This window comes from Aquila chrysaetos, chromosome 16, assembly GCF_900496995.4.
Source record: "Aquila chrysaetos chrysaetos chromosome 16, bAquChr1.4, whole genome shotgun sequence".
Lineage (NCBI taxonomy): Eukaryota > Metazoa > Chordata > Aves > Accipitriformes > Accipitridae > Aquila > Aquila chrysaetos.
Window position 1 is genome coordinate 29,087,827 of NC_044019.1, and position 27,358 is coordinate 29,115,184.

General features: G+C 53.1%; 2 protein-coding genes across 7 annotated transcripts in view; one reads left to right on the forward strand and one right to left on the reverse strand.

Moving 5' to 3' along the window:
- Positions 1 to 15: 15 nt before the first annotated feature.
- Positions 16 to 15,580, reverse strand: LOC115351564 (NACHT, LRR and PYD domains-containing protein 3-like). Of its 4 annotated transcripts, XM_030038417.1 has the most exons (9): positions 15,474 to 15,580; positions 15,185 to 15,283; positions 5,573 to 5,868; positions 3,178 to 4,879; positions 2,465 to 2,584; positions 1,318 to 1,488; positions 900 to 1,073; positions 620 to 790; positions 16 to 479 (listed from the first exon to the last, which is right to left on the reverse strand). In XM_030038417.1, the coding sequence occupies exons 3-9, from the start codon at positions 5,853 to 5,855 to the stop codon at positions 248 to 250; spliced, it is 2,853 nt and encodes a 950-aa protein (XP_029894277.1). In that variant the 5' UTR covers positions 5,856 to 5,868; positions 15,185 to 15,283; positions 15,474 to 15,580; the 3' UTR covers positions 16 to 247. The 4 variants fall into 4 exon arrangements, with proteins under 4 accessions (XP_029894277.1, XP_029894276.1, XP_029894274.1 ...); XM_030038416.1 differs by lacking the exons at positions 15,185 to 15,283; positions 15,474 to 15,580 and adding an exon at positions 6,492 to 6,531; XM_030038414.1 differs by lacking the exons at positions 15,185 to 15,283; positions 15,474 to 15,580 and adding an exon at positions 6,414 to 6,517.
- Positions 7,122 to 27,358, forward strand: part of CEND1 (cell cycle exit and neuronal differentiation 1) — a 31,855-nt gene continuing 11,618 nt past the window's right edge. Inside the window, exons 1-2 of one of the 3 annotated variants that reach the window (XM_030038487.2) lie at positions 7,122 to 7,321; positions 11,540 to 11,652. The gene's annotated coding sequence lies outside the window, so the exon portion shown is untranslated. The other 2 variants (XM_030038485.2, XM_030038486.2) reach the window with 2 other exon arrangements.

The following is a 27,358-nucleotide window of genomic DNA, read 5'->3' on the forward strand; positions in this document are numbered from 1 at the left end:
CGGGGGGGGGGACACACGTGGATTCCTGGGACTGGCCCCAGGGCCTTTATTTGGCATCAGCAAACACCCACACAACAATTTCCACTGACACATGTGGGGAAACGGGAGAGGGAAGAACCTGGACCAGCTCTGCCCCGACCCCCAGCAGATGCAGGCAGGACCTCTTCCCTGTGCCCCCACTCACGGGACAGGCTCAAACCCAGGGAGGCTTCCCCCCGCCCCGGCGTCAGCAGCACCAAGAACTGGGCTAGAAACGGCTCCGGTTGTTGCAAGGACCTCTCCTACAAGAGGGGAGCGCCTTCCTGCCCCCCGGCCCCCCCGTGCCCGGCAGGACCCCACGGTTGAAGGGCAGCCGGGCCATGGCCCCCGGTTGCGGCGCGTCCTGCTCGAGGAGGTACCCGATCTTCAGGTCAGGCTTCAGTGCCCGCAGGGCGGCCAGCTCCTGCAGCACATCTTCGTTTAACCCGGAGGTGCTCAGTCTTTAAATGGAGGAGGAAAAGGAGAAGAGCTGTTGAAAGCCACCCTCGGCTCTCCTGGGTACCAGAGCATCCCCTCCCTGTCCCAGAGCATCCGACCCTGGGATGCCGGGGATGGAAGGGGGACGTGCCAGGCACCTTACCCCAGGGCCTGCAGCGGGCAGGCGGGATGCCGGAGCTGCTGGCAGAGCTGCAGGACGCCGTCGGCTCCCAGCTCGTTGTCGCTCAGGTCCAGGCAGGTGAGACGAGGGCTCTCCACCAGCCGAGCGGCCAGGGTTCGGCAGCAGGCACCGGTCAGCCGGCAGCTCCCCAGCCTGCGGGACCAAGGCAAACATGGACGTGGGGTTCGACCGGCTGGTTGGTGACCTGCTTTGGGTGGGAAGGAGGGAGCGCCGGCCGGCCCCCCCGCCCCCGGCACCTTACCGCAGCGTCTGCAGCCGGCAGGCGCGGTTCTGGAGCCCCTCGCACAGCAGCTGCACGCCGGCATCGCGCAGCCCCTCGCTGAAGGACAAATCCAGCTCCTCCAGGCGCGGGCTGGCGCCCAGCATGCCGGCGAGATCCTCGCAGCAGGCGCTGGTGAGGCGGGAGTACCGCAGCCTGCCGGGGACCCGCGGGAAAGACCCTCAGAACCGGCCCGAGGGCCCCCCCCTGGTGCCACCCCACCTCGGTGACGATCCCCACGCCCGTGCTCCTGCTTTCGACCTCCTCGCCCTGGGAGAGTGGGACGATGCCACCCCAGAGGGTGTCTTTTGGGGTACCTCCCCGTGGGTTTGGCCGCCTGGGAGATGCCCGCGGGGTGCTGGGGAGGGGGGGGATGCCCGGGGGTACCGAGGCCGCTCACCGCAGGACGCGCAGGCGGCAGCCGGGCTGCCGCAGCCCCTCGCAGAGCAGCCGCACGCCGCCGTCGCCCAGCGTGCCGTCGCCCAGCTCCAGCCGGTCGAGGCTGGGGTGTTCGGCCAGCAGCGCCGACAGCTCCGCGCAGCAGCGCTCCGACAGCCCGCACCACTGCAGCCTGGGAGCAGGGGGGAGAGACGCAGAGAACGGACCAGCTCGTCACACCTGCCCCGCCTGCCCACCCCTCTGCCACCCAGCCAATCAGCATGGAGGGACCACACCCACCCACCACATGGCCAATCAGCGTGGAGGGACCACACCTACCCTTAGCATGGCCAATCAGCATGGAGGGACCACACCCCCACCCACCACGCAGCCAATCAGCATGGAGGGACCACACCCACCCCACTGCCAATCAGCATGGAGGGACCACACCAACCTACCCCATAGCCAATCAGCATGGAGGGACCACACCTAACCAGGGCCAATCAGCATGGAGGGACCACACCCACCCACCCCATAGCCAATCAGCATGGAGGGACCACACCTAACCAGGGCCAATCAGCATGGAGGGACCACACCCCCACCCACCATGCAGCCAATTAGCATGGAAGGACCACACCCACCCACCCCATAGCCAGTCAGCATGGGGGGATGACACCCAACCAGGGCCAATTAGCATGGAAGGACCACACCCACCCACCCCATAGCCAATCAGCATGGGGGGACCACACCCAACCAGGGCCAATTAGCATGGAAGGACCACACCCACCCCATAGCCAATCAGCATGGGGGGACCACACCCAACCAGGGCCAATCAGCATGGGGGGACCACACCCACCCACCCACCCATTGGAGGGCCAATCAGCATGGGGGGACCACACCCACCCACGGCAGATGGGGTCCCGCCCTCGACCCCCAGCCGGGTGCCGGTGGTCCCCAGGGAGCAGCAGGACACGGCAGGGAGGTGACCGTGTCCCCCCCCCCCCACCGCGCCCGGGGCAGCACCCGCCCACCCCCCTCCGGTTCGGGTGCCCCCCACCCGCACCCCAGAGCCAGCCGGGGCGGCCAGGCCCCGGCCAGCGCACCCACCCCGTGCCGGCGGCAGCACCGCGGCCGCGGTTTCGGCTCAGCGCCGGGCGCGGGTCTCTTACCGCAGAACCCGCAGGTCGCTGCCCGGGTCCCGCAGCGCCCGGCAGAGCGGGTGGATGGGGGAGTCCGGTTCCTCCTCGGCGAGGGGACGGGGACGTCCTCCGGCTCCCGAGGCACCGGAGCTGCAGGGGGACAGAGCCCCGGGGGGGGCACGGGCAGCCCTCACCGGCACCGGGAGCTCCCGGCTTCGGCGCCGGCACACCCTCACCACCCCCCCCCCCCCCAAGCAGAGCTCGCCGCCAGCTCACGGGCGGTCTCCTCTGGACGGACCCCCGTGGCTTTGGAGAGGCAAAGGATCACGAGCGTTACTGCTGGCGTCACCTCCTCCCAAGCAAAGCTCGGGGCGCACTTAAAATTTCGGCACGGGGGATGTCCCCTCCCTCCGCAAGCGGGAAGGAGGACGCGAAGCCAGACCGAGAGCCCGGCACAGATGGGGCTGTTCAGGCCGGGGAAGTTGAGCCGAGGAGATGGAAGGACTCCATCTCCATCAGTCCCACCGCACGCTGCAGACAGAGGAGCCTGCACGATCCTTAATCTCCCACAGTTCTCCCCAAGAATAAGTAAAATCCTTCGCTGAGGAACTAAACCCCCAGGGAAAGGACAAGCTGGTGTTTGGGTGGAAGGACCTGAAATGCCCTTAAAACCATCCTTTGGGGTGGAGAAGGAGAAACCTTTGTGATTTTGGGTCGCTAGAGGAGAGAGGGACAGTCCTTACCAAGGCACCGACGTGGCCAGCTCTTCCCCGGGATCCTGCTGGTCGAAGGAGCATCCCCGGAGGGTGACGCAGCCCAGCCCAACCCACTGCCTGATGCAGAAGGAGAGCGCCATTTGGTCGTACAGGGTCAACTTGATGTCCTGCAAGTCTATCTCAGTGAAATGACCCAACGCGCTTTGCACGAAGCTTTTCTCGTTCATCTCAAACAAAAAGTGGAAAGTGTCCAACTCTGAAACCTTCAGCGCTTGGCCGGGATGGGAGATGCCTCTGGGCCTCCCCTGAAGCCACCTCAGCATATCTTCCCTGGCTCGTGGTGATATTCTGCACCCAATGATTTCGTTTGCGTACTCTATCGATTTTTGACTTACCAGACCAAACAGGAACCGCACCGTTAAGTTCAAATCCTTCCTGGACTTGCTATAGCTTTCTAATAACATATTTACATCCTTCGCGAGAGCCCCCGCGTCGTCGACCATTTCCTTATCATCCTCCAGAACATAAAACATTGCCGCAAAAAACTCCTGGAGGTGCAGGTGGGTGAAGCTGTAGACGTTCCCATGGTCTACGCCTTTCTTTGAGATCTTCTCGTTGAGGAAGAGGGGGAGAAGGTCTGGCTGGTCCAAGCTATGGTCCTTGATTTCCTTCTCCTCAAAGAGGACCTTGTGCTTCCAGATGCCGTCGGCAGCCAAGGAGCAAAGCTTGCGTAGGAACTGCTCGAGGTCCTGTGGGTTGTCCCTGTCTCTGCACTTCATTAACCGGGAAAGGTAAAACACACTCATCTGTGTGGTGGCTTTAGAGCACTCAATGAGGTTTTTCTTCTTGTTAAGCTCTTGTTCAAGGATGGTGCAGATGGTCCAGCTCATGACAGGGATGACGCACAAGCTGTAGAGGATCTTGTTGCCTCTGGCAAAGCTGAAGGCCACATTGGCTTTATTGTCATTCTCAAAATACCTGTGGAAATATTCCTCTCTCATGCCTGCTGAAAATCCTAGTATTTCCGCGTAATACTCACCCTCCAGGCACTGCCCCAGGCTTTGAAGAGCCGTCGGCCTCGTGGTGATGAGCAAGGAGGACTGGGGGAGAACAGTCTTCTTCAACAAGCTCATCAGGGTGGTTTCCAGAGGCTTCACTTCCCTGGGGTCAGAGCTCAGCTCATCTTCGGGCTGAACCAAGGAAAATCCCAGGGCCTCAAAGCCATCAAAAATGAACAGGATCTTCTTCTGGTCATCCAGGATCTTCCCAGCCGGTGTTTGCCTGTGAGGGCAGCACTTTGAAACCAGGTCTGCCACACTCGCTTCCTTGGTAAAGGCAATGTCTTTACAGTCTATGCAGAAGATGTAGTCAAACTGCGCGTAGGCGGTCCCTTCCACCCACTCCACCATCACCTTCCTGACCGTCATCGTCTTCCCCATCCCCGGGGCCCCCACCAGCACCACGACCTGTGGCATTTGCCCACCTTCGTCGGCTTTAAACAGCGTCTGTGCGGTGACGGTGATGGTGGCTGGTCCGTTGCTGGCGTCGGCACATCCATGGCTGGTGCCCACAGCTTCATGCTCGCCTCCGTGCTTGCTCCGAGGCTTCCTGGCGATGGTCAGGGCAGTGTAGCGGCTCTTGACGGACAGGTTCTTCCCGAGACAGGAGTTCACTTCTTTGTATCGGAGGAACTCCCGGACCACGTGCTCTCTGTATTTCCGCTTGTACTCTGCACCGGAAAGAAGCAGAATTAGTCCCAAGTACAGCTGGATTCCCGAGGAGCTCCTAACCCATCGTGCTCCTGACACACCGACAGGACACTTCTTTCAATGCTCAGGGCTTTCCTAAGCCTGGCAGAGACAATAAGGACACCGTCTGTGAGAAATTAGGGCCTCTGGTCAGTTGGGGGGGGGGGGTCCTTCTCCTCTCCCGGGTCCGCCCATCCTCCTGATCCATCAACCCCTGTTTTAACCACCCTGCAATCCTCATCCACCCTGGGAGCAAATGCAATTGCCTGGACCCACCTGCAGCCTCCGTCCCCCTCTGCTTGTACCCCTGGGGCCAAAGGCACCGTCCCTGGGCTCCCGGGATGCCTCCGGCTCCAAAGCATTGCCAAATGTGAGCTCTGCAGAGATGTCCTTAATCCCCATCCCAGGAGGAAAGGATCTGCCCAGCTGCCTGCCAGGAGGTGCTGAGAGCTGAAGGCTCTTCTCCAGGAGAAGAGGGAGCCCGGCAGAAAGTGGGGACGGCAAGAGGATTGTTCACTACAGCCCCCCACACTAATAAGATCACAGCGGGACATCTTCGTGTTTGCAGCCTCCCTGGGGAGCCGAAACCTGCTCTTACTGACTCTGCCTGTCTCTGGGGTCACTCAAGGGAAAAAGAGACAAAAAGAAAAGCAAAATGCACGCTGGCTTCCTACCTTTCACCTTCCCATCCAGGAGTTTCTCCGCAAGGTCTCTCTGGTTCATCTCTTCGAACAATCCAATCGCTATGTCCATCGCAGCATCTTCGCTGTAGTTCTTGCCCACGCAGCTGACAAGTGCGGAAGGGTGGGCAGCCTTTGCCAGCGAATCCTTGGGGATCTTCCATCCTCCTTCCACGTGAACCTCCGATAACTTTGTCTTAAACTCCTGAAAGTCTTTAGGTGTGAGATCTTGCAGTGCTTGTAAGAGGACAGCTAACGCACGCTCTTCCCCTGCCATCGCAGGATGTCGCCTGCGAATACCAACAGTCAGAAATCACGGCTGCACCGTGGCAAGAGCTTTTGGAGCTGGGCACCGAGTTTGTCCCATACAGCCCGGTTCTTCCTGCGCCGAAAAGGCTGGGGACAGTCAGCCCAGCGTGACAAGGTCACCAGGGCTGTGGGTGCTGCAGGATCCGGCACCCTGGGGATGCCCCCCCCAGGGTGGGGCACAGGAGAGAGAAAAACACCCGAAAAACCATCCTGGGGGTTTGTAACCCGACCGGGAGCCGCAGCCCCTCCGGGCAGAGTCCCCCTGGCCGCGGGGACAGCCGGGTCCCCTCGGCGCAGCGTGGCCGGCCGTGCCGCGATGCCCTCACCGCGACGTCCGCGCGGCGGGATGGCGAGGCCCTGCCGGAAGGGCTCAGGCGCTGCCTGAAATCCCCGTCCCGCGTACAACAGGCAGGGTTTTTGCTTTTCGACAGCAGCCAGACATCCGGCACACCCTTTCCTCTTTCCCTGCCACGGGGCGACTCGCCAGCCGGCCTCCATAAAACCACCCGGATAGGCAATTTAATACCCGAAGGATTCCTGGCAATAAGCCCCACGAGGAAGATGCTGTTTTGGGGGGAGAAAAGGCAGCTTTAGGAAAGCGCACCGATGCTCGCAGGCGCCACAGCCCCTCTCCTGCCTCTCGCCTCCCCGCTGATGGCAGCTCACCCTCCTCCTAACAACTTGTTGTGGGTTCGACTGAAAAGCCACGGAGCTGCTGAATTTCTAACCCTTCCGGAGTAACCGCGCTTTGCTCGGGGTCCCCGAGCCTTTTACTAGGCTTGTCTTGGTAAGAAAAGTCACGGCACCTTCTCCTCCTCCCTCTTTGGGACTCCTTATTTCTGGTATCGCTCTTCTCCTCCCCATTTCCAGCCTCCCGTGTCTTTAGGACACAAGTAGCATCCCGCAGCTCTCCGGGAGCAGATGCGACTGGAATTAGTTTCCTGTAAATTCAGGAAATCGGAGGGAAGCTGCGGTTTCCTGCAGGGATTACTGCCTGCTGCAGCTTTCACCCGGGAGCAAAGTGGGACCTCCAAGGGAGCCTGTCACAGGCAGCGTGAAGCTAAATTTAGATGCTTGCAAAAGCAGAGTAGGATAGAGAAATTAAAAATAGCTGCGGGAAACAGAGAATTAGACTGGGAGCTGTCAGAGGAAGAGGATTATCGAGGTGTTATGTATGAAAGGGAAAGGAAAAAGGAGCTGGGAACAACAGTTGCTGTCCCAGTGTAACAGCTATCCCGGGGCTGCACAAATAAAGTACAGTTGTGGATTGGAGCGTGGCACTTCTAGAAAGGTCTTCAAGCTTTGGATCGAATGGAAATGAAATAGCTCAATGCTTAGAGCTTGTGCTACACCAACCTTCGCTCTGACATGCACTAAGGGACCCGTAAATGCCCTTCTTGCTGAGAGAGTTAAGTCAGATTGCCCAGCAGACAGGTAAGAAACCAGCAGCACAAAGATGGATCCAGAAACTGGGAGAAGATAGAGAAGATTTTTCTGAACCAGTGCAGAATTGCTAAGATGCCAGCGGGATGTGATATCCTATCTCACCAGCCCTTTGCTGGCGAGGCACAGGTGGCTCTGGCGACGAGTCGCTGGAACTCACTGCCCAAGTTCAAGGAAGCCTCAGCGGAGGGGTGCTAGGAATGATGGCCTGGATTCAGGAGAAAAGGGGAAAATTTAACATGGGCTGAGCAGGACCTGTGGCTTTCAGTAATGGGGGGGGGGGGGTGGGGTGGACACCAAAGCACAGGAGTATGGGATGTTTGGGAAATGGTGGTGGCAGGCATAGTACATCAGGAAAAAAATGGATCAAAGACGTTAAGGGCTCTGGAGAGCATTAAAGGATTTAAGAGAAGATATGACAAAATGGGATGGGAAGGAAAGATGGGATTTGCTGGAAGGAGTGATACCGCAGCTGAAAGGAGCAGTAGCAGGACACCGTGATGCTCCGGCATCTCTGCCAACTCCCAGCTGGCCAAAGTCATCCGTAAGGAGGTCGGCTTCGACCCGGCACTGCCCACACAGATGGGTGCCTGTGTGCCAAACGCACCGGGACCCCGGGGGGCTGCCCTGAGGTTGTACCCAGGAGATCTGAAGGTACCAGCGGGCTTTTGATGCAGTACTGAAGATCCCTTTATTTTAGAAAGTGATCGGAAGATGGAGCATGGACTCTTATTGGATTTTTATGGTGGGATTTTTGTCGGCAATACAAAAACCAGGTGAAGGTTGTTATAAAGGGTGAAAGGAGAGATACAAGCTTTAATGGAGACAGATAAAGAATGATGGAAAGAGCCACCCAGGAGGATGGCAGAAAACCCCGCTGGGTAAAACCCACTGCCCAAGCTGACCTGGTGGGACCTTCCAGTTCCCTGTGCAAATACTCATACTCTAAGGAAGCTGAGATTTCTCCGAGTGAAATCATTAAGGATTACTTTAAACAAAGCATTTCTTCAGAAATTACAAGCCCATATAATTTCCACTGCGGCCCATTAGAAAGGCTGATGGAAAACCCTTGGCAAATGCTGGTGGAGTACTGCCAAAGAAATGCATTACCCATGAGAACAGCTCCTACTTTAGCAAACATGGCAGTGATTACTGTTAAGTTACCAGAAAACAAGAAGTGGGTTTCAGTTATAGATCCAACTATTTCGTCGCCATCCTACTTACTGAAGAATCAATTTTCAGATTTGCTTTTGCATTTGGAGAGAGGGAATAAACCCTTGCAGGGGTACCACCAGGGCTTCACAACACATCAGGCTCATGTCAGAAACCTGTTCAAACTATTGTCTCCAGAGGATAAAGAAAAAACATCTTATGTGGATGATATTCCAGTGACTGGAGCTACTGAAGAGGTGAGAGGTACCAGAGTTTTAAAATTAGTAGACCAAACAGAATTTGAAGTCAATTTGAAGCAGGCACCATTAGTGCGAGCTGAGGTTAACTACTGGGAGTTACAACCGGCAAGCCAACAGCTACAAGAGTGGTTAAAGCTTTGCATGAAATACAGGCTTCTCCTGGTCGAGCCCAACTGAGAACACCACTAGGAGGATTTAATTTCTGACAGCAGCACATCCATAGCTTTGCTGGTATCTGCAGACCATTGTGGGAATCACTAATTGAGACTCTGGAGTGGAAGTGGAGCTCAGGACACAATGATGCCCTAACTCAGGTGGAAAGAAACTGCTCTAAAAACCCCTGCACTAAAACGCCCAGCACTGGGAAAGCACTTTTCAACAGGAATTTCCCAATCTGCTGATTCTAGGGGAGCAGAAAAATAGTTACAGCGGGTACCAGCAGCACGTGAACTGTGCCTGCTTCAGGGTCTGGACCCAAAACTCCCCAGCAGCCTGGGCTGCTGCTCTCACCCTCGCAGTCCCATCTACTCCTACCCCTCCCAGGTTTTAGGGAAATTCGGCAGCAGAGTGCCGGCTACGTGCATGCCAGCAGGCATCGATATGAATGGGTAGGAGAGATACGGTACAGACCTTACAAGGACCAGATCGTCTCACTCCTGCCCTAAATGAACAAGGTGCAGACTGCAGTGGTGAGAACAAATCCAATTGCAGGTACCAGGTATGGATGCAAGTGTCCTTTTTAAAGAACCCAGCAATAAACCAAATGTATGCTTCGTCAATGAGAGCCAGATATGAGCAACCTAAAAATAGTCCTCTATGCTGCTATTAATAGAGCAGGAGAGCAAGTAGCAGGGAAACTATTTAAAAAAATACAGTACAGGCTATTTTAGACATTATTAAGAGACAAACTCTCTAAGCAGAAGCCATTGCATGTCTTTGTGGACAGTGATTATGTCAATAAAGAAATAAAATACTGGAGGTATGGCTGGAGAAGGGGATAGAAAACACGATGGGAGATGAAGAAACTGAGATTTCTCTTACAAGCTCAGAAAGACAATGGGAAGAAAATATATGTAATGCACGGCAAAGTACATGGGAAGCCTGAAAAACATACTGAGAAACAGTGTAATAAGCCAGGAGATCAGCTGACTCAGTTTAGCTGTTGCAGTCTTGAGCCACGGGAAGGTCTGCAGCATCCTTGCTGGACTCATGAAGATGACCTGCTGTTTGTGGATGACCAACAGAGATGGGGAACAGCTATCTGCAGGGCAGAAGCTGTGTATTAAGGCAACTCCCCAGGCCTTGGCTGTTAGATTTTTGCCCATCTGGAGCTTTATTTTCTTTCAGTGTAACCAGAGTAGCCAGTTATTCCTGCAATAGGATTTTTCATGATTAAATATCTAACCTGAGCTCTGTTGTGGTCTTGCTTAGCTTGGTCTAACAACTTAAAGCCATAATAATAACTTGGGATCCAAGAATAAAAACTGTTACAGCTCTCGAGGGTTACAGCTCTGGAGAGTTACAGCTCTTGAGATCTGGATCCACCCAGGCTGGGGACTCACAGTTAAAGCATTGCAAAAATGCTCCAAAATTATAATAACCTAATGACCTTGGTGGGTTTATTGGCTTACAGGATCAGCCTTGCGGGACAACAATTTGCAGAGAAGCAGCTAGACCTAGTGAGAGATACTGAATCCTTTAACAGTCCCTTAAGCAAGCATGTAAATAGAGGAGAATATTGCAAAGGGGGTAGGGGAGGAAATGAAACAAGAAAGTAACAACGTGTTTGAAACAGATGGAAAATTAAGCACTAGCGGTACTTGATTAGTTAAAGGCTGAAAGAAGCATGTGTTAAGCGTATAAAGAAGGTATATAAATAGAGTAAGTATAATCTTGCTTATGCTAAAGGCAAATGTATTGGCTAACTGGAAATTATATTGGGAGGGGAAAATATCCCATCAGTGTCAGATTATGGGGAGGTACTTGGGAACTTTCAAAGGACAGAGGCTTGTAGAAATACTGCACCCTGCTGTACAGTTCATTGCATTTACATTTTTGCAAAATTGTATTGGTTATGATAATTGCAATATACTATAGATCTAGAATGCTTGTAAGTAAACATTATTATTGCAGACCTAGCTAATTATTATGTGAACTATGAATGAAAGTTAACAATACCATAAATAAACTCAGCACCGCCAGGAGGAGAGCATCAGAAAAGCCTGGGCTGGGTGAGGCGGTGGGATCAGGCCGTGCAGGTGGGGATGGAGGGCTGAGCCTCGCGGGGGCTGCGCTGGGTGGGCACTGCTGGCACAGGGTGGGGGGGATTCACCGGACCTGGGGAGCTGAGTCAGGAGATGGAGCCAGAGACAGGACTAGGAACAAAGCCACAGCAAGGTTGCAAGGTCCATGGAGGAGACAGGACCGGAATCAAGGCTACGATACAGACCTAAGGTCCTTCCTAGGGTCCAGACCAGAGAAGGGCTACCTACAGCGTGGGTGCAAGGTCCATCCCAGGGACAGGCTGAAGGCAAGCTAAAATGTACCTCTGAGGGACTCGATGAAAAGATGAGCTGCCTCCAGCACTGAGCTGAAGCCCACGCAGGAGACAGACTCCCCCCCCGCCCCAGCACTGCTCAAACAGGGGGGGAATGCGCAGGGCTGAGCTTAGAGCCCAGGGGCCCGCGGCAGTGGGTGGGGAGGGGGTCCAGGTGAGGCTGGTCAGGGCTTTGAGGCTATTTAAAGCCCCTCGGGGGCAGGCAGGCTTGTATTTTTACCGTGAGGACTTTCTGTGCAGGGTGCCAGCAAACACTTTAGCTGCTGCAATGACTGCAAACCCACGTTGGCTGCTGCAGCGAGCTGCTCCACCATGAGAAACGTCCTTCATCCTGCTTCCCTGGGAGTGCAGAGGTAAGGAGAAATGGCTGCTGCCCAAATGGCTGCAGGTTTTTGCTGCTGTGTAGCCTTTTCCTCCCTCTCCAGCCATGGGTGGGCTGCGACTGGGGCTCTAGGAAAGGAGAGAGGCTGCCTTGGGGGTTTCTGATGCCCAGGGATGAAACAAGTCTAAGTCCGTTCTGTGACCTGCTGTCCTGCTTTTCATGCTCTAGTTTATGAGCAGGGTACCTGTGCCTTCGTTAGGAGGGGTAAACCCATCCTGTGGAGGAGACAGGGACTGAGGAACTGGGGATTTTGCAGCTGAAGCTGTTGACTGCCTGCAGCTTGCATGGGGCTGGCCTTTCAACCAGGTGTGATGGAAAGGAAAATGCTTCAGGGGGATGCGTTTAGCACAGCTGGCTCAGAGGGATGCTGGGAAAGGGAGAAAGGATGTTTTAAGGCCCATTGGGAGTTTAAGGAGGTGGGAAAAATAGACTCTTTATTGACAACATCTTGGCAGCCAATTGCAAATGGTGCAGCTACTGTGGCAAGGCTTTGGGGGATCCCTGCTGGGTGGCTCCTGCGGCAAATGAATAGGACATGGAGCCCAGCAGGCTTTGCCAGGGCAGGGCATTGCTAACGGGGAGATGGTTCAACCCAAACCATGTCCATTCAGGGTTTCACAGATCCCAAAATGAGCCTGGCTCTGTGGCACCATGGGCTGAGCTGTATCCATCTAGCTCAGTTTCCCTGCTCAGAGCCTGAGCAGCATCACCCTGTCCCTCCTGCTTACAGGATGTCGAGTAAGTCTGGGGACAACTGTGTCTCTCTGAAAGTGCAGGGCATGCCATGCTCCTTCCCAAGGATGCTGCTGCCACAAAGGCCCCCCCAGCAGGGCTTGCAGGGGAGCTTCCCAGGAGCCAGGGCTGTTCTTATTCCTGCTAACTCATCCTGGGGTATGCTGTGAGCCGAGGGGGAGGAGGCAAAAACAGCAGCACAGTTTCTAAAGGTTTCCCTCTCCACCTGACCTTGAAGAAGCTGTTTTCACCTTGCTGTGTCTTGATCTGAATTGCTGCTTGCTGTGCCGGTGCCGGTGCTCGGCTCTCTCCCATGCTGCGTTAGGGGTGATGTGACCCACTTGCCGCAGGGGACCCTTCCCGTGCTTGGTGCCAGGGGATTTCTGAGTGCTGCCTAGCTCTGGAGCTCTGCTCCTTTCCTTTGCTTCCCTTTTTTCTGCATCGGTAAAAATATCTTTTAAATTCAAAAGTTTAAGGCATACGAATGCATCGCGTGGGGCTCTTTATCTCCTAAGGCAGAGGCAGCATGCGTGAATGCAAGGAAATCGCAGCTGGAACCCCCAGGACTCAGCTCATCCAAGCTCTGGGGACTGGAGCCGGCAATTTCCATTTGCAGGAGGCTCCCTCCTTCCTCCTGCTGTGTTGAGGGGAGGCACAGAGGCCAAGGATATTTCTGCCTGATGTAGAAGTGGCAAGAAGGTTTTATGAGTCCTGTGCCCAGCTCCTAGGAGCAGCAATTTGGGTGTTTCTCCTGCATTAAATCACAGATTTTCACAAGTTTTGCAGAAACTTAGCCCCTCTCTGCTGCTGTCAATAGATCAGCAGATTTGGGAGGTGTCAGAAAGGGGAAGCAGCTGTTTGCAGCCACTGAATGGTCTTGGCTGTGCCTGGCACAAGTCCCTAAAAGAGTGGGGAGGGCTGGCACTGCTAAGCGTGGGACCAGACAGGCAGCAGAGGGGACATCAGCATCAGCCACAGCTAATCCTGTCTGTGCCAGCTTGTCTGAGCCAAGCAGGCTCTGAAGCCAAGGACTACATCAAGATAACCTTGCTCATCCCTGTTCCAAGGGAGTGTTGTTAGCTGCATCCAAAACCAGCCCCTCAAAGCACAGCCTTTCCTGGGAGATTGGGGTTCCCGCATCCAGCTCCTGTGTCTTCTGCAGTCACCTTCAAACATGGGCAGATTTTTTTTCTTTACAGTGGACTTTAAGCAGCCTACGTATTTTTAAGCATGTTTACATAGGTGAGACACACTGCCTTAGCTCTTGTGGGCAGTTTGGCAGAGCCAGAGAGGGTCAGGGAAGAAAATACTGATTTTTCTCTGGAGTTTCTGCCCTATTGCACTGACGATGTTTGTGGCTGAGCTGTTGCTTGGCTGCTGTTTATGGGAGGGAGAAAAACACAGTGGCCACAGAAGTAAAGTGAGTTATTCTGTGAGTGGCTGAGCTGACAAAGTTGTTTCTCATGGATTTCTGAACATAATCTCTGTAGTGTGTCTATACTACACAGTGTACACTGCACTACAAAGATTCTACAAAATCACATGAGGCTGGTCAATGGGTGCCAAGTAACTGTATGGAGGAAGGTGGGCAAGCATCACATAGCCCTTATTTCCTGAGAAAACTGGGCTAAAAGAGCCCTAGACAGTCCCAGGACCTGGCCGCGCTTTGGGGTACAAGCAAGATTTGACCTGAGTGGTGTGAATTTGAGACCTGTGCCTGGCCGGAGGAGGTGAGGCTGGGACAGGGAGGGCTGTTTGCTTTTAACCAAGGTGCTGCAAAGCACCGGTGTGGCTAAAGAGGAGGCTGTGTGTCTGGCACAGCCTGGCTGGATGTCTGACAGCGCTCCGCAGCGGGACCTGGGCTGTGTGCCCAGCTCTGAGCCGGCCTTGGGCTGCCTGCAGCCCCTCACGGACCTTGCAGGACTTTTGTAAGGGGGGTCAGACCCCGGCCTGCTGGGACAAGGGAGGGTCTGGGGAGAAGGGAAGCAGAGCTGGCACAAAACTACCTGAAGGCGCATCACTTTAGCTTCTTCCCTCTGCTGTGCAGAGCTTCTCCTTGGCAAGACAGGTTGCCGCTCCTTAACTCACTGCTGGGGGATTGTCATGCTCAGAAATCCCTTATCCTGGGGTGGGGGGGCATACTCCTTTTTTCCTCTTGTCTACACACAAGCATCCCAATTTATCAGGCTGGCCCCCCTCCCATTTTCCCCAGTGTGTTTCCCCCCACCTCCTTTGTGGCTATATTCACTATAATTGCTGCAAACCTGGGCAGGGTTTGGAGGAGCAGGCAGAGGGCTCAGTGCTGCAGGGACAGCCCCGAATCGCAGAGCCAGCAAGCCATGGCTCAACCCCAAATAACAGGGGATATGGAGATGCAGCTGGCCTGCCTTAACCACCCTGCTGGCCCCCCCGGGCATCCTGTGCAACCCCCCCCCCCCCCCCCAAAGTCCCAGCCCTTCCCTCCGGATTGGAGCGCTGTCAGCCCCCCCTTCCCCTGCTCTCCATCTTCATGCGGTCTGCAGAGGTGCATTGTGGGAAACTCCCAAGTTCCCCCCCCCCCGCCGCCTCCCTCCCTCCTCTCTGCGCAAGAGCCAGCTCCCAAGGTGTAACTCGTTCAGCCGGCCGGAGGACAGAAGGTAAGGGCTGCTGCTTTCCTCCGTGCATGCCGGGGGGACGAGGGGGCAGAGCTGCCGGGGGTCCCTAGCTATCGGCGGAGAGACGTGCAGCGTTCCTGCTCAAGGTGACATGGCGAAATAGAGACGCAGATCTACCTGGTCAAGGTGAGTGTCTGCCTCCTCACAGCTGCCTGGGATGGAGACCGGGGGCTGCCACGCCGGCCGGCTCGGGAGCACGTACCCACGCAGCTCTCCCTGTTAATAGGCGACAGTGCTTTTTCTTTAACCCAAAACAACGAGCGCAGTGAGGATGGCTGGCCCTGAGCAGCTCCCTTCCCACCCCAGATCCCCTCTTCTGCTCCCTGAAGGTCAGGCAGCCAGAGAAGGCATTTTCGCAAATGCAAGTGCGTGGGAGTCTGCCTGCCTGCCCACTGCCTCCCCGTACCTGCGATCTCCTCTGCTGCCTTTGCGGGATGCGCTGTGCTTGCCTGATCCGAGCTGGGCTGGCCACTGCCAACTGCTACTGGGCTTCAGCGAGGGGGAAGCAGCAGCCCTGGGATCGAGAGCTGGGTTTGATATTTTTTTTTTTTTTTTTTTTTTTTTTTTTTTAGAAGGGCTCTGGAGGCAAAACGTCTCTGAGCATGGAGAAGCGGAGCCGGCCATGTGCCGGAAACGGGGCGGCCGGGAGGGCGGAGGGGAAGCAGCATTCCCAGCTGAAACCTTCCAGCCTCGGCAGGAAAGCCTGTACACCTCCCTGAAAGGTTTTGATCAGGTTTCCAGCTGCGTTTCCTCTCCCGTCTGCACGAGCGGTGGTATTTGTTTACCCTTCGCTCTGGATGGGTTTAATGCCTCTGTTTAATTGCTGTCAATCCTGAGGCGGGAGGCAAGCACAGCTAGGAACAGCCAGCAGCCCTGGCTATGAGCCTTCACCAAGGAAGGAGCTGGGGGTTGTTCTGTGAAGCAGGGGGGGCTTTGATATCAAAGGGATATCCTTTGATATGACCCCTGCCTTGTGCTGGAAAGGAGCTCGCAAAGGGAAATCTGCCTCCAAAAAATTCAAAATGGAGAGAGATGACAGAGGCAATAGTGCCTATTTTAAGCTATAGGGAGAAGATAGCACCAAATAAATGGGAGGGAGGAGGACACCAAACCAGGGCTCTTCTTTCAAGATGTGTGCTCCCAGGGATGAAATGCATGGGGGGGGATGTCTTGGGCTTTTCAGTCTGATGTCCCTGCCTCTCTGCACATCTATGTTCATCCGTGCCCTGTATGTTTGCAGAGACCTGTTGATTTGGTCCCTGCTCCTGCTTAGTTCTCTGACCATCTGGTAGCTTCTGATGGGCTTGGGTGGGGGAGGAATAGGATTTTTATTCCTGAATCGAGGTCAGCCTGGCAAAACTTTGGCATTGGGGCAAGAGGAGGAAGCCCTCCGTGTTGCAGCCCCGTTTTCCTGGGTGGGGCTTGGGCAGGATGCTGTCGGGAGAGGGAGGATGGACTATGCTGGATTGAGTTTCCTGCTCCATCTCGGGACTGACCTCCAAAAGTCTGACCTTCACGGGTTTGACCTTCAGCGTTTTCCATCTTTCCTTTCTCAGCCACGGTGCCCAACACCAGCCTCTAACCCTGTGATATTGTGGCAGGACAGGGGAAGAAAATCTAGAATTCCCCTAAATGCGGATATTCATCCCTCTGCATCCGTCCCCTCCGCTGGCAGGCTGCCAGGACTGGGGGCTGGTGAAAACCCTGGCACACTCTCCCCATCCTTGGTCGGGCACGGGGGCAGGCAGATGGGAGGGATGGAGCTCTGAGCAAGCATTTCTGTGCTGGAGGTGCGTTGGCCATCCTTCCCCCAGATCCTCTCCAGCTTTCTGCAGGGAGGGGGAACAAGCACCCTGGTTTTGCTGTACAAAGTAAGTGAGGGGCTTTACCCCAGAGCATGCCAGGAGCCTCCCTGGAAGGTCACCGCCTTGTGCTGAATTGGTCCCTTGTCTGCCTGCAGTGGCTTCTTACATTTCAGCTGCAAAGCAACAGTTTTCAGGCGGGTGCCTGCAGATCTGTGGGCTGTCAGATTCGGGACCTGGCTCTGCACATGCAGAATTGCCTCTGTAATCTTTTTGCCAGCCACAGCTGAGCCACGAGGGAGGGTGATGCCACGAGAGCCTGGTGCAGTCCTGCATCGGTCGGAAGGGATGGATTAGTCGGGCTGCCCATAAGCTGAAGAGGGCTGTTAAATCTGCTGCTGCTTACTGCAGTGGTTGGGGCTATTTTACTGTGTCAGAGATGATCCTCCCTCATCTTTTTTGCTTGTGGCTATTGCATTTGAGAGATACAGAACTCGCTGACTGTCAGGAAGGGGCCCTAAAAGCATTGATCTGTTAGAAAGGAAATCAACCTTCTGCATCTGGGTACTAGCTCCTAGCTTCCTGGGGAGCAGCACCCCAAATTGGAAGCATCTGCCTTCTTGGCTAAGGCAGTTTCCCAAGTGCTGGCAGGCTCAGTGTAAAGAGTAAGGCTTTGTGGTGGAAAGGAATGAGTTGTATACCCTTCTCTAAGAGGCAGAAAGGAGGCATGAAACGCTTTCTGACCCTGCCACAACATTATTCCTGAGATGGCATTGCAGACCCGATGCTGAGCAGAGAACTGAGACCTGCTCTGTGGCCCCAGCCTGGGTGTTAGGCTGGGTGTTGTGGGGAATGATTTATCTGTTCCCTGGGGAGACCTGAGCATTTTGGGGTGGCAGTAACCTCGCTCCTGGAGCAAGCAGCTCCCTGGGAGAATGGCTGAGCAGAGCCGAAAGTGGTGCAGACCTCCACGTGATGGAGGAGGGGGTGTCGTGGATGCTGAGCTATGAAGCTGTGGTTGGAAGGGTGATAATTACCTTTTCAGTAGCAGGGCTGCAACAGGAGGCTGCTGGGCCAGCTTCTGCTGGGGCTTTTGGGCTCTGGTGCCCTGCTTTCTGATCTCACAGGAGGTGCCAGCCTGTCCCCAGGAAGGGATGTGCCACCTTTCGGTGCAGCAACTTGTCCCCAGTGCCACAGAGCTGCTGGTATTGAATCACTGGCTCTGGGAGGGCTGGAAAAGCATTATAAAGAAATAAAATGAGTGTGTTTGCAAAATGCTGAGTGTAGCAAAAGCCAAGAAGTGAGGAGGTGTCCAGGGTAGGATGCAGTGGTGGCACAGCAGTCTGGGACGCAGGGTACACCAGATATCTGCCCATGCCTGCCTGTGAGTGTCACGCTTGTGGGTTAAGGCTCTGTGGTTCATATTGCTGCCTGTGCACACCTTCCGCTGCATCTCCTGAATCACCCCCCGTTGAAACTACTCCAGTGCTTCAGTCTGGTGTCCGGCCAAATAGCTGCCATGGAAAAAAGTCATCCTGGTTGAAAACCCTTTCCTTTGTTCCCATAAATTTCTGTCTTGGGGTGAGTGATGCTCAGTCCTGTCAGGGAGAGGCTTAAGATCTAACACCTCATGATTCTTGAAGGGTAAAAGCTACAGTCTTGTTCCACTACAAAAAATGGAACTATCAAGTGGAAAAAAGAGTATTTGATTCTGTGTCTGAGGGGGGGCTCAAACCCAGGATTAAAGCTAGGACAGCACAGCAAAGTGAGGTGCTCTGAAATTGTTTTAGTTATGACAGCCCCCCTTTGGGGGACCCTGCACTGTGTTACGATCCTGAGAAGCCAGGCTTTGCAGCAGAAAGATACTTCCAACCTAATTTCAGCACAGTATTTTCAGATTCTTTTTAATTCTAGAAACGGTTTTGCTGTAAACTGTGGCTGAGAGCGCAGCTGGTCCAGCTGCATGGCGAGGGCTGGTGGCACCTGAGCAGGTGACCAGGCAGGTTGTACAGCCTTGCCAGGCGTGACTTCTCTTGCTGATGGGTCCATGCTGGTGTAACTCAGTGCCCACCCCTACGGACGTCAGTCAGGGCATGTGATTGGCACCACTAGAGAGTTTGAGATAAAATCTTCTATTTCCCCAGGCTGTTGTGGTAACGCTTTGCTGATTTCTGCTATGTTTTGGGGCAGCAGTAAGCCAAGGCATGAGAAGAAGGTTTGTGTTGGTTTTGTGTCCGTACGTACTAGCGCAGGGTGCCAGGCAACGCTGAGTTTGGGTGATGAGTTGCCCCTTTGGGACTGCCTGTGGTGAGCACTCTGATGCAGGAGGGAAGGAGTGGGCTTGGCTGGGGTTTTTTGGCAGCAGCCTGTCTATTTTTAATAGAGCTGTGGGCAGGAAGCTGAAGTGAACTGCAAGTGCTTTTCAGCCTGTGTTGCTGCAGAGGTGGCCGGGTTTGTGCCCGTGAGGTGCCCTGGAAGGAGCTTTTGGGGACAGTGCAGCAGGAAACGTGCAACGGGAGCTCACTGTGGGTCTGCTGAAGGGCAGGGTGAAATAGCAGCAAGCTGTCCTTCCTTCGATGCTGCGGGCTTAAGGGCAGAGTCAGTCAGGTTTACCTTTTCGCATGGTTCTTATTGCTTTATTTTCACACAGGGTGAGAGAAGATAACAGAACAAAAATGTGGAGTATGTTCTTGCTATGTACATGGCTGTGTACAGGCAGAGTGCTTGAACAGTGTAGGTTAGAGCTGTGTTTTGGGGCTAAAAAAAGAAAAGAACAAAAGTAAAGCCCCTGGCAGGAGTATGGCGTGTGTCTCTGCAATGTCGCCTCCATCTCTCTGAGAATAAAATGTCTGCCACGTCCATCCCAGCGAGATCTTTGGGGTCAGGACAGGCGTGGCTCGCAGATGTGACACTTGGCTCAGATGTCATCTTCTGCAGAAGTCATGATGTAGAAAAAGGCTATTTAGCCTTTTTCTGGGCTTGTGCTGGTGGGGGGTGTATTGGGGCTGGCTGCGGGGCTCCGAAATGCTGTGTCACCTGTATGGGGAGCGTGGCTGGGCTGTGGCAGGGCAGCCTCTGGAGAGGACACTGGCACCTGTGTTGCAAGCTGGGACTTTGCCCCATCTCTGTGCAGTTGGTGGCCCACCAGGGTGCCCAGGGTCTGCATCCCACAGCCGTTCCCTTTGCATATGCAAGACAAAGCCTATTTTGCTGGGCTACAGCAGCCTGTCCTGTTCCCACACCTTGCCTTGGTGCCAGGTATAACCCAACTTCTGAACACTGATGCATCACCCAGGCTAGGAGAGAGGTGACCTGTCTCGGTGGCACAGAGAATGAGGGGTAGGGTCCCGCAAGGCTGGCCACATTCTGGGGGCTGTGTGGGGGGCACTTCTGGTCCTTGGCAGCACCAGCTGGACAGGCAATGAGAGCGTTGGGTCTCGGTGCAGCCGCAGGACTGACGCAACCGTGGAGCGGAGGCTTTGCTGGCAAATGTCCCCCTGTGGCAGCAATCTGAAGCTGCTGCTGCTGCCTGTTAAAATACTTTCAGCATCTGACTCTCTCCACGTCAAGATTCAAAGGGCTTGTTTGAGAGGGAAATGTTTAATCCAGGGCCGGGGGGAGGGATGTGGGAAGTAGCAAACAACAGATTGGGAAAAGGATTCATAAATATCTCATCAGAGTGAAGTGGGTCAACAGTGGTTGCTGTAACTTGGTGCTGCTGTCTCCAAGGCTTGGCTTTGGGAGGGCTGGCAAACACAGCAGTCTCCCTGCACAGCCTGATCCTGGTGCACAGCCTGATCCTGGTGCACTGAGGCTGTTTAAAGGCATCTACCACAAGCAACTCCTGCTTGCGTTGTGTTTTATCACATTTACTGGGCGTTGCGTGGGGGGGGGGGGGGCAAAATAGACTGTAAGGGAGCTAAAATCCTCCTTGGGGAGCTGCCCACAGCAGCTGAACGAACACAAGCTCCTTATGTAAAGCTGTTTTAATATTTATGGTAATACTGAGAGGCACTGCATTACCTCATCTGTCTTCACAGCACTTCTTGGAGATGGGGGGGGAAAAGGCTTAGTCACGCTACTCTGCTGTCACTTACCTTAGGTGCTTGCCTGGCATCTCACTGCCTTTAACATGTTTATTCCCCCAGCAGCTCAGAAAGGGGGAGAACTGCTATTTGTCCCCATTGGAAATGGGGAGTTGAAGCACTGGGAAACAAAATACGCTGCTCAGTTGCAGAAGGAGACTGGGTTGGGGCAGGGTACTGAACACAAATCCTTACAGCCGTGATGGAACATTCGCCATACGGCAGAGGAAACAGGCACAGACCTCTGAGGACACTTTCCAAAGGACAGTGTCTGGTCCTCCAAGCTGCATTACTTAGGGGTTAGACAGAAGGTCGAGAGCCCAAGCATTGACCCCCTTGGAGCCATCAGCAGCTCCCCACTTCGGGGGGGGGGGGGGGGGGGGGGCGGGGCGGAAATTAGGCTTTGCCTACCATTGATCTCTTTTCACTAATGCCATATGCAAGAGGCCTCTCCAGCATGAATAGCCTGACCAGCTGTAATGACCACTGTTGGCCGGCACCCGTGGGATGGGCAGAGTGCAGGGGAAGGATCTCCCTCTGCTGTGCCAGAGAAAAACAGTTCAGCCACCTTTGGCACAGACCGGTATTTCTTTATGGAGAGCAAAGGTCTATTTGTTGCGTGCACAAGTTAATAAGCAAGGTGGAAAATGAGGCCTCGTCATTTCCCACTGAGCACAGCTGCTGCATGAGCTCAGCCTCCCACAAATCAGTCGCTGTTTATTCCTTCCCTATGCTGCACCAGCCATCCGGCTTGGTTGCAGGCTAAGGATGAGCTGTCTGCATGGAAGAGGTGAATGGGATCCTAGGATCTCGGGCAAGGTGTTTCCAGAAGAGATAGGGGGATGTTCAATCTAAACTGTTGGGTCTGAGTCTGGCCAGGCACTTGAAGAGTTCAGCCTGGAGCAGGGGGCAAGGCTGTAGGAGCAACTGCAGAAATGGAAGAGTGCATCTCAGGAGATCAGACTGGTGAAACTGGGCTTCTGTGGCCAAATGGAAGGAAGGCAGAGACAGAAGATACCGAACACCTTGGGTGAACAGATACTAAAAGGAAGCAGAGCTACATAAATGAAAAGACATGACTGACTGATGATTCTCCTTGGGTTTCCAGAAGTGGTGGGATGCCCTGGTGACTGATACAAACTCTTTGATGGGCAGGTCTCCTCAAAGGACAGTGGAGGTGCTCCATTTGAGCCACTGACTTTTTTTTTAAGGTGAATCCCATAGGGGAAAAGTAGGGCTAGCCTGGCTGTGAGTCAGCAAGTTGATTCTCATTTCCACCCTAAAATAACTCAGAAGTGTGATTCCAGCCCTGCCTTCAGCTAGCAGCTGTGGAGGGACAAATCCTGATTTTTTTTTTTTTTTTTTTTATGGGTTTTTATGGTTTCTTACATGATGTTCAGTTCAGCTAGCCAGGACTTGCACTCCCTCCTGCAGTCTGCTCATTTCAGCCCATGCTCACAGTCCCTCCTTTTCTTATCTCTCTTCCAAGCCACTTTGGTGCATGGAGAGATTTGCTAATCTTTGGGAGAAGAAAGGGAGGCGAGAATGGTCTTAAGCATCAGGATCTTAGGAGGGACACCCCAAACCCTATGCCCGCGGCTCTCTGAAATTATCAATTCTCCAGGGCAATGTGCTTGATTGCAGCCTATTTCTTCTTTTGCCATAAAATGACAAGTCTCAATGAACTGGCATTGCCCTGTGGCCAGTAACCTCAGGCCTCTTTGGAGAAGCCTAAATCTGTCAGAACAAGCTACCTTTTACTTGGCACTTTCCTCAGCACATCATGAACTCACCTTAGCCATGTGCTCCAGCTGATTTTCCTCTGACCACTTCAGTTAAGACTTATCTGGTGATGGTAATACTCCATATGACCATGCTGTCTTGCATCTGAGGGTCTCGCATTGGCGAGTTCAGCCCCCTGTATCGTACTGATTTCCACTCAAGGGGAGAGTTTTTGACATGCAAAGGTCATGTAGGAAGCCTGTGGCAGCACTCGATACCCCCAGTAACACCCCCAGTTTCTAACAGCCTGGTCCCAGTCACTTCAGCTCATAGCTGGCTTACCTTTTGTAGTCAGAACACTGCTTCTTTTTTGTTTTTTCTTTTTCCCTTTTTCAGGAAGTTATTATTTTCAGGTGCCTCTCTGAAGTGGCCAAATTCTAATTTTCTGTTTGTGTGCACAGACTGCCACAGGAACAAAATCTGCAGACTTAAGTCTAAAATTACCTGCTCTTCACCTACCAGCTGGTGCCAGCGCCTGAATCTGTGATGGTAATTCAATCCTGTGAGCCAGTTTTGGCAGGTGCAAATTGCATTCACCAAAGGGAAGCTGTCTGAGAAGAGGGCCATTTTCTGTCCCTTAGAAAGCTAGTTTGGTCTTAAATGACCAAATGCAAGTGTGCCAGCTGAGACAGAACCTGCTGAAGGGACCTGAAATTAATTGGTATTCAGTGTATGTTCTTCCTCCGTGACACTGAAAACCTTTCACTGTGGTGGTGTAAGAGCAATTGACTGAAGAATATGAGGATGACTCTGTTGGGTGTTGTGTTGTCAGGTTCAAAGTCCTCCCTTAGCTTCAGGAAGGAGGGGCCTGGTCCTGAGAGGCACAAGCCATCTCCTCCAGCACCTCTGAGTGCTTTCAACTCTCACTGACTTCCAGCTATGTCCTTTCAAAGGGAATTGAGAGCAGGCTTTGTCGTGTACCTTGTCTCCTTGCAGATGACCTCTGTCCCCAACCCGTGGGAATTAAGCAGACTGCTACCATGCCTGGCTCAAGCAGTGTGGAGTTGTGGGATGGTCTTTGCCATGGTTCAGCTGCTTCAGTCTAAGGGGTTTGGGGGCTGATAGTGGAGTTGAGACAGGAAGAAGCATTAATGCTTGCCTAGTAATAGGGACCCATTTAATTCTTTGCCCAAAAGCCAACATAGGCCATGCTACTGAAGTGAATGGGGCTTTGGTGCTTATAACTCTCCTCTTTGCCTCCAAAAGGAAAACCTTCATGCCTTTTTTTCCAGACAGGTGGGAATGACAAAGAAGTGAAGGGGAGATTAGGGGGTAAGGAAGATGATTTGAGGATATACAAGGTCTTTTCTGCCATCTCTGGCTCTTTCTGCATGGCATTGCTATAGGTCAGACATGGTCAGTAGCTATTCTGGAGACTGCTGTTTTCAGCTGGAGGACACCTGGAGTGTATGGATGGACCTTTGTTGCAAGTATAAATTCAGATACATAACCCCGCTGTGTTGGTTGAATTCTTTCTTGCTATCAGTGTGGCAGTTGAGGACCCAATGGAAATGGTCTGCTTTTCATGAAGGAGGGGAAAACCCTACGTATGAGCCCCGTGCTCAGCACTGCTGTGACCCTACGCACATCTGTGGGGTGCAGCTTCTTGCTGCACCCCAGACCCCAAAATGCTGTAGCAGCTGCTCAGTTTAGCAAAGCTGCTGGCTTTTCCTTCCAACTTGAAACAGTGAGGAGGAGATTATAGGGCTGGGGGATGGGGCTGGTCTCTGCAGAAGGAAGAGGACCTTCTAACAGTGATATGTTACGATAAAGCAATGACTCATCTGCTCCATTCAGCACAGGATTGATGCAGCTTTCATCTGCGCACACAGGAGACAGATGAATAGATGTATTTGCTAATTTGCTGGGGGGGTGAGGCAGAAAAGGTGCCCTTCAAGGAGCCAAGGAAAGCTGTTCCTTACGTCCGTCCTGTTGCTTTGGCTGGGGCCAGCTTGTTGCACTGGTGAGTCTGCACTGACCTTGAGAGCTGCAACAACCAGAAGCATCCCAGGAGGGCTGTGGTGCTTGTGTGCCGCTTTTTGCAGCAGCAGGAATTTGGAGGGCTTTTCTTTTCCTTTTTCTCTTTGATCACTGGTTTCATGATCTCTGCTCCCTCTTCCCAGCCTGGGAGAGAGCTGGTTAGCTGCTGGCAAGTGAAAACCTCCCTGAAAAGGCACAGATTGTTAAACAAAGAAAATAGCATGGGGGGGGAAGGAGGGAGGGAAGGAAGCCTTTTTCTCGCAAAACCTTATTCTCAAGTGCTGCCGTCTGTGTGGGAGGCAGAGAGGGAGCTGGAAGGGGGAGGAATGGGTAGACAGGCAGAGACAGCAGCTGAGGAGGAAAGAGAAGGGAGGAATAAATAGATGTGAGGACCTATAAAGAAGAAAGCAAAGGTGGAGAAACAGGCCATTAGAAAAAAAACTTTGTGTGATGGAATGAGGGAAGAGGAGGAGACAAAGGGCTGGGGAAAAAACCATCACATCTGTATGTGCAGGCTTAGTTTTTGAAAATGAGGAAAGCATCTTTCTTTGCAGTCTGTGGGACACAGGGGTGCTTAAAGATGAGCACATGCTCATGCCCTTGAAAGCACAGGACTGGAAAGGGGAAGGAGAGCAAAAGGAAAGAGGGGATGATACCCAAGGTAGGGAGTCTGACTGGGATGTAGCTAATAACATACAGAAGAAGGTTAAGTACTATGATGGAAGAGGATGCTGCTAAGAGTACCCTGGGTCAAGAGGAGGAGGAAGAGGGCAGCACAGATGGGTGCAAGCCAGCATGATGCAAACCCAGCCAGTGTCTCTGGTAGCTGTGCTGCAGCCGTTGGGGGCAGAAAGGGTGCTTGAGCTTCTCGGATGCAGTGTTTGACAGCATCAGCTCAACCAAGCCAAAGGGCCTGGAGAGATGCTGGGCAATTCTGTGGCTAGTTCCAGTGATGGAAAGCCACTGACAGAAAGCCCTTTCATGTGGATGCTTAAGAACTGCTGATACTGATTTTTGGCTTAGCTTGGTTTCTACATCTTTTAAAACCTTCTCTAATCTGCATGAGGGGCTTGCATTGCTTTTAGTGGAAACACACTTAGAAATCAAGAAATTCTTTAATGAGCTGTTTGTAGCAGTGCAGGGCATGGATGTGGGACAAGGCTCAAAGGCACAGTGTAGGCTCTGAGCAAAAACAGCTTTCCTGCTTCCAGGAATCTGGAAACCAGATCTGATCAATGAGGGGTGTGGATAATCTGTGAGGTACTTGAGCTGCACAGAGTCCCCATTTCTCAGCAAAGGGGCCAGTTTGCTCCCTCTGTGATTTACCCCTACCATCTCCGTAGGCTGCACATAGCTTTCCTAGGGAAAGCAGCAGCAGTTTAATGCTTGGTTCATACAGTAAAACTGCACAAATACTAGAGAGTGTGTGAGTAGCCCAGCTAATTGATATCAAAGTGACTAAGCAGGTAATTTAATATTTATGACATGATGAATCTGACTCTTCCTGCTTTAACCTCTAAGCCTGTTTCAGTCTTGGGCTCCACTTACTATTTCTTTGTCGTCATTGCGCCAGATGTAAAATGAGGATAAATTGCTCCCAAGCCAGAAGAGCAGAGTCCTGTGAGTGACTGTGTGCAGCCTCCACCCTGGATCTACATAGGATTTCTACTGAGCAGAGCAGTACGAATATTCTTTGGAGGCAGTAGGAAGGAAAAGGTGAGGCAGGTGGTATCTACAGAAATATTACAAAATGAGCAAGGAGAGGAAAATATTCTTGCACTAGGCCAGGACCTTATGTTTATCTACCAAGTCCCAAGCCACAGAGAAGGTCTGAAGCTTGGTGAGTATCTGGGACTGTGTGGTACTAGATGCCCAAGTGTATGATACATCCTCAGTGAAGCATGAGGGGACAGTGGTGGTGGTTTGGGTTTCCAAAATGGTTTAATATCACAAACTCAGAAATGTAAGTATTGTTTAGCTGCAGTCAAAGAGAGTATGCTTTTTTTACACCCAAAGTAGTTCTGTCCCACATAGAGCTGCTAGGGAAATTTGATTGCTGTTTTTTAAACAAGTGAAGGGCTGGTTTGATTTTTTTTTTTTTTTTTTTTTTTTTTTTTTCCCCTCCATGGGAAGAGCTTGGAGTTAGGCTGAATTGAAAATCTAAGGGAAGATTAGCAACTATTCTGCTTAACACTGGCTATGAAACCCTGGGGGCAGATTATCTGCCTCTCGCCTTTCAATGTTTTATTTCAAAACTGGCCAACTTGGATCATCTTTTGGAGACTTCAGGCTCTATCTCAGCAAATACTACCCAGCTAAAATTTATCCTCTCTAAGGGAGGTGTGTAAGGTAGGTCCTGTGAAAAGCCTTCTGGAAGTGCTTGTCCCATCTCCATGCTACAGGAAAAGCTGAGACTATTCTCCTAGGATAACTGCCAACCTTTCAGACAGCCTTTTCAGTATATGGCATATCACGGTCACCATGCCTGGTGAGCATAGCATGAGAGCTATGGACTTCCATGATTTTGGTGCTGCAGTTCCCTCAGTCAACTCCAGTTGACTTGCATTGGAGAAGATGGTGGCCATCAAACAACGGCTTACAAGGGAGAGCAGGAGCAGGGGCAGTTTCTATCTTATACCAAG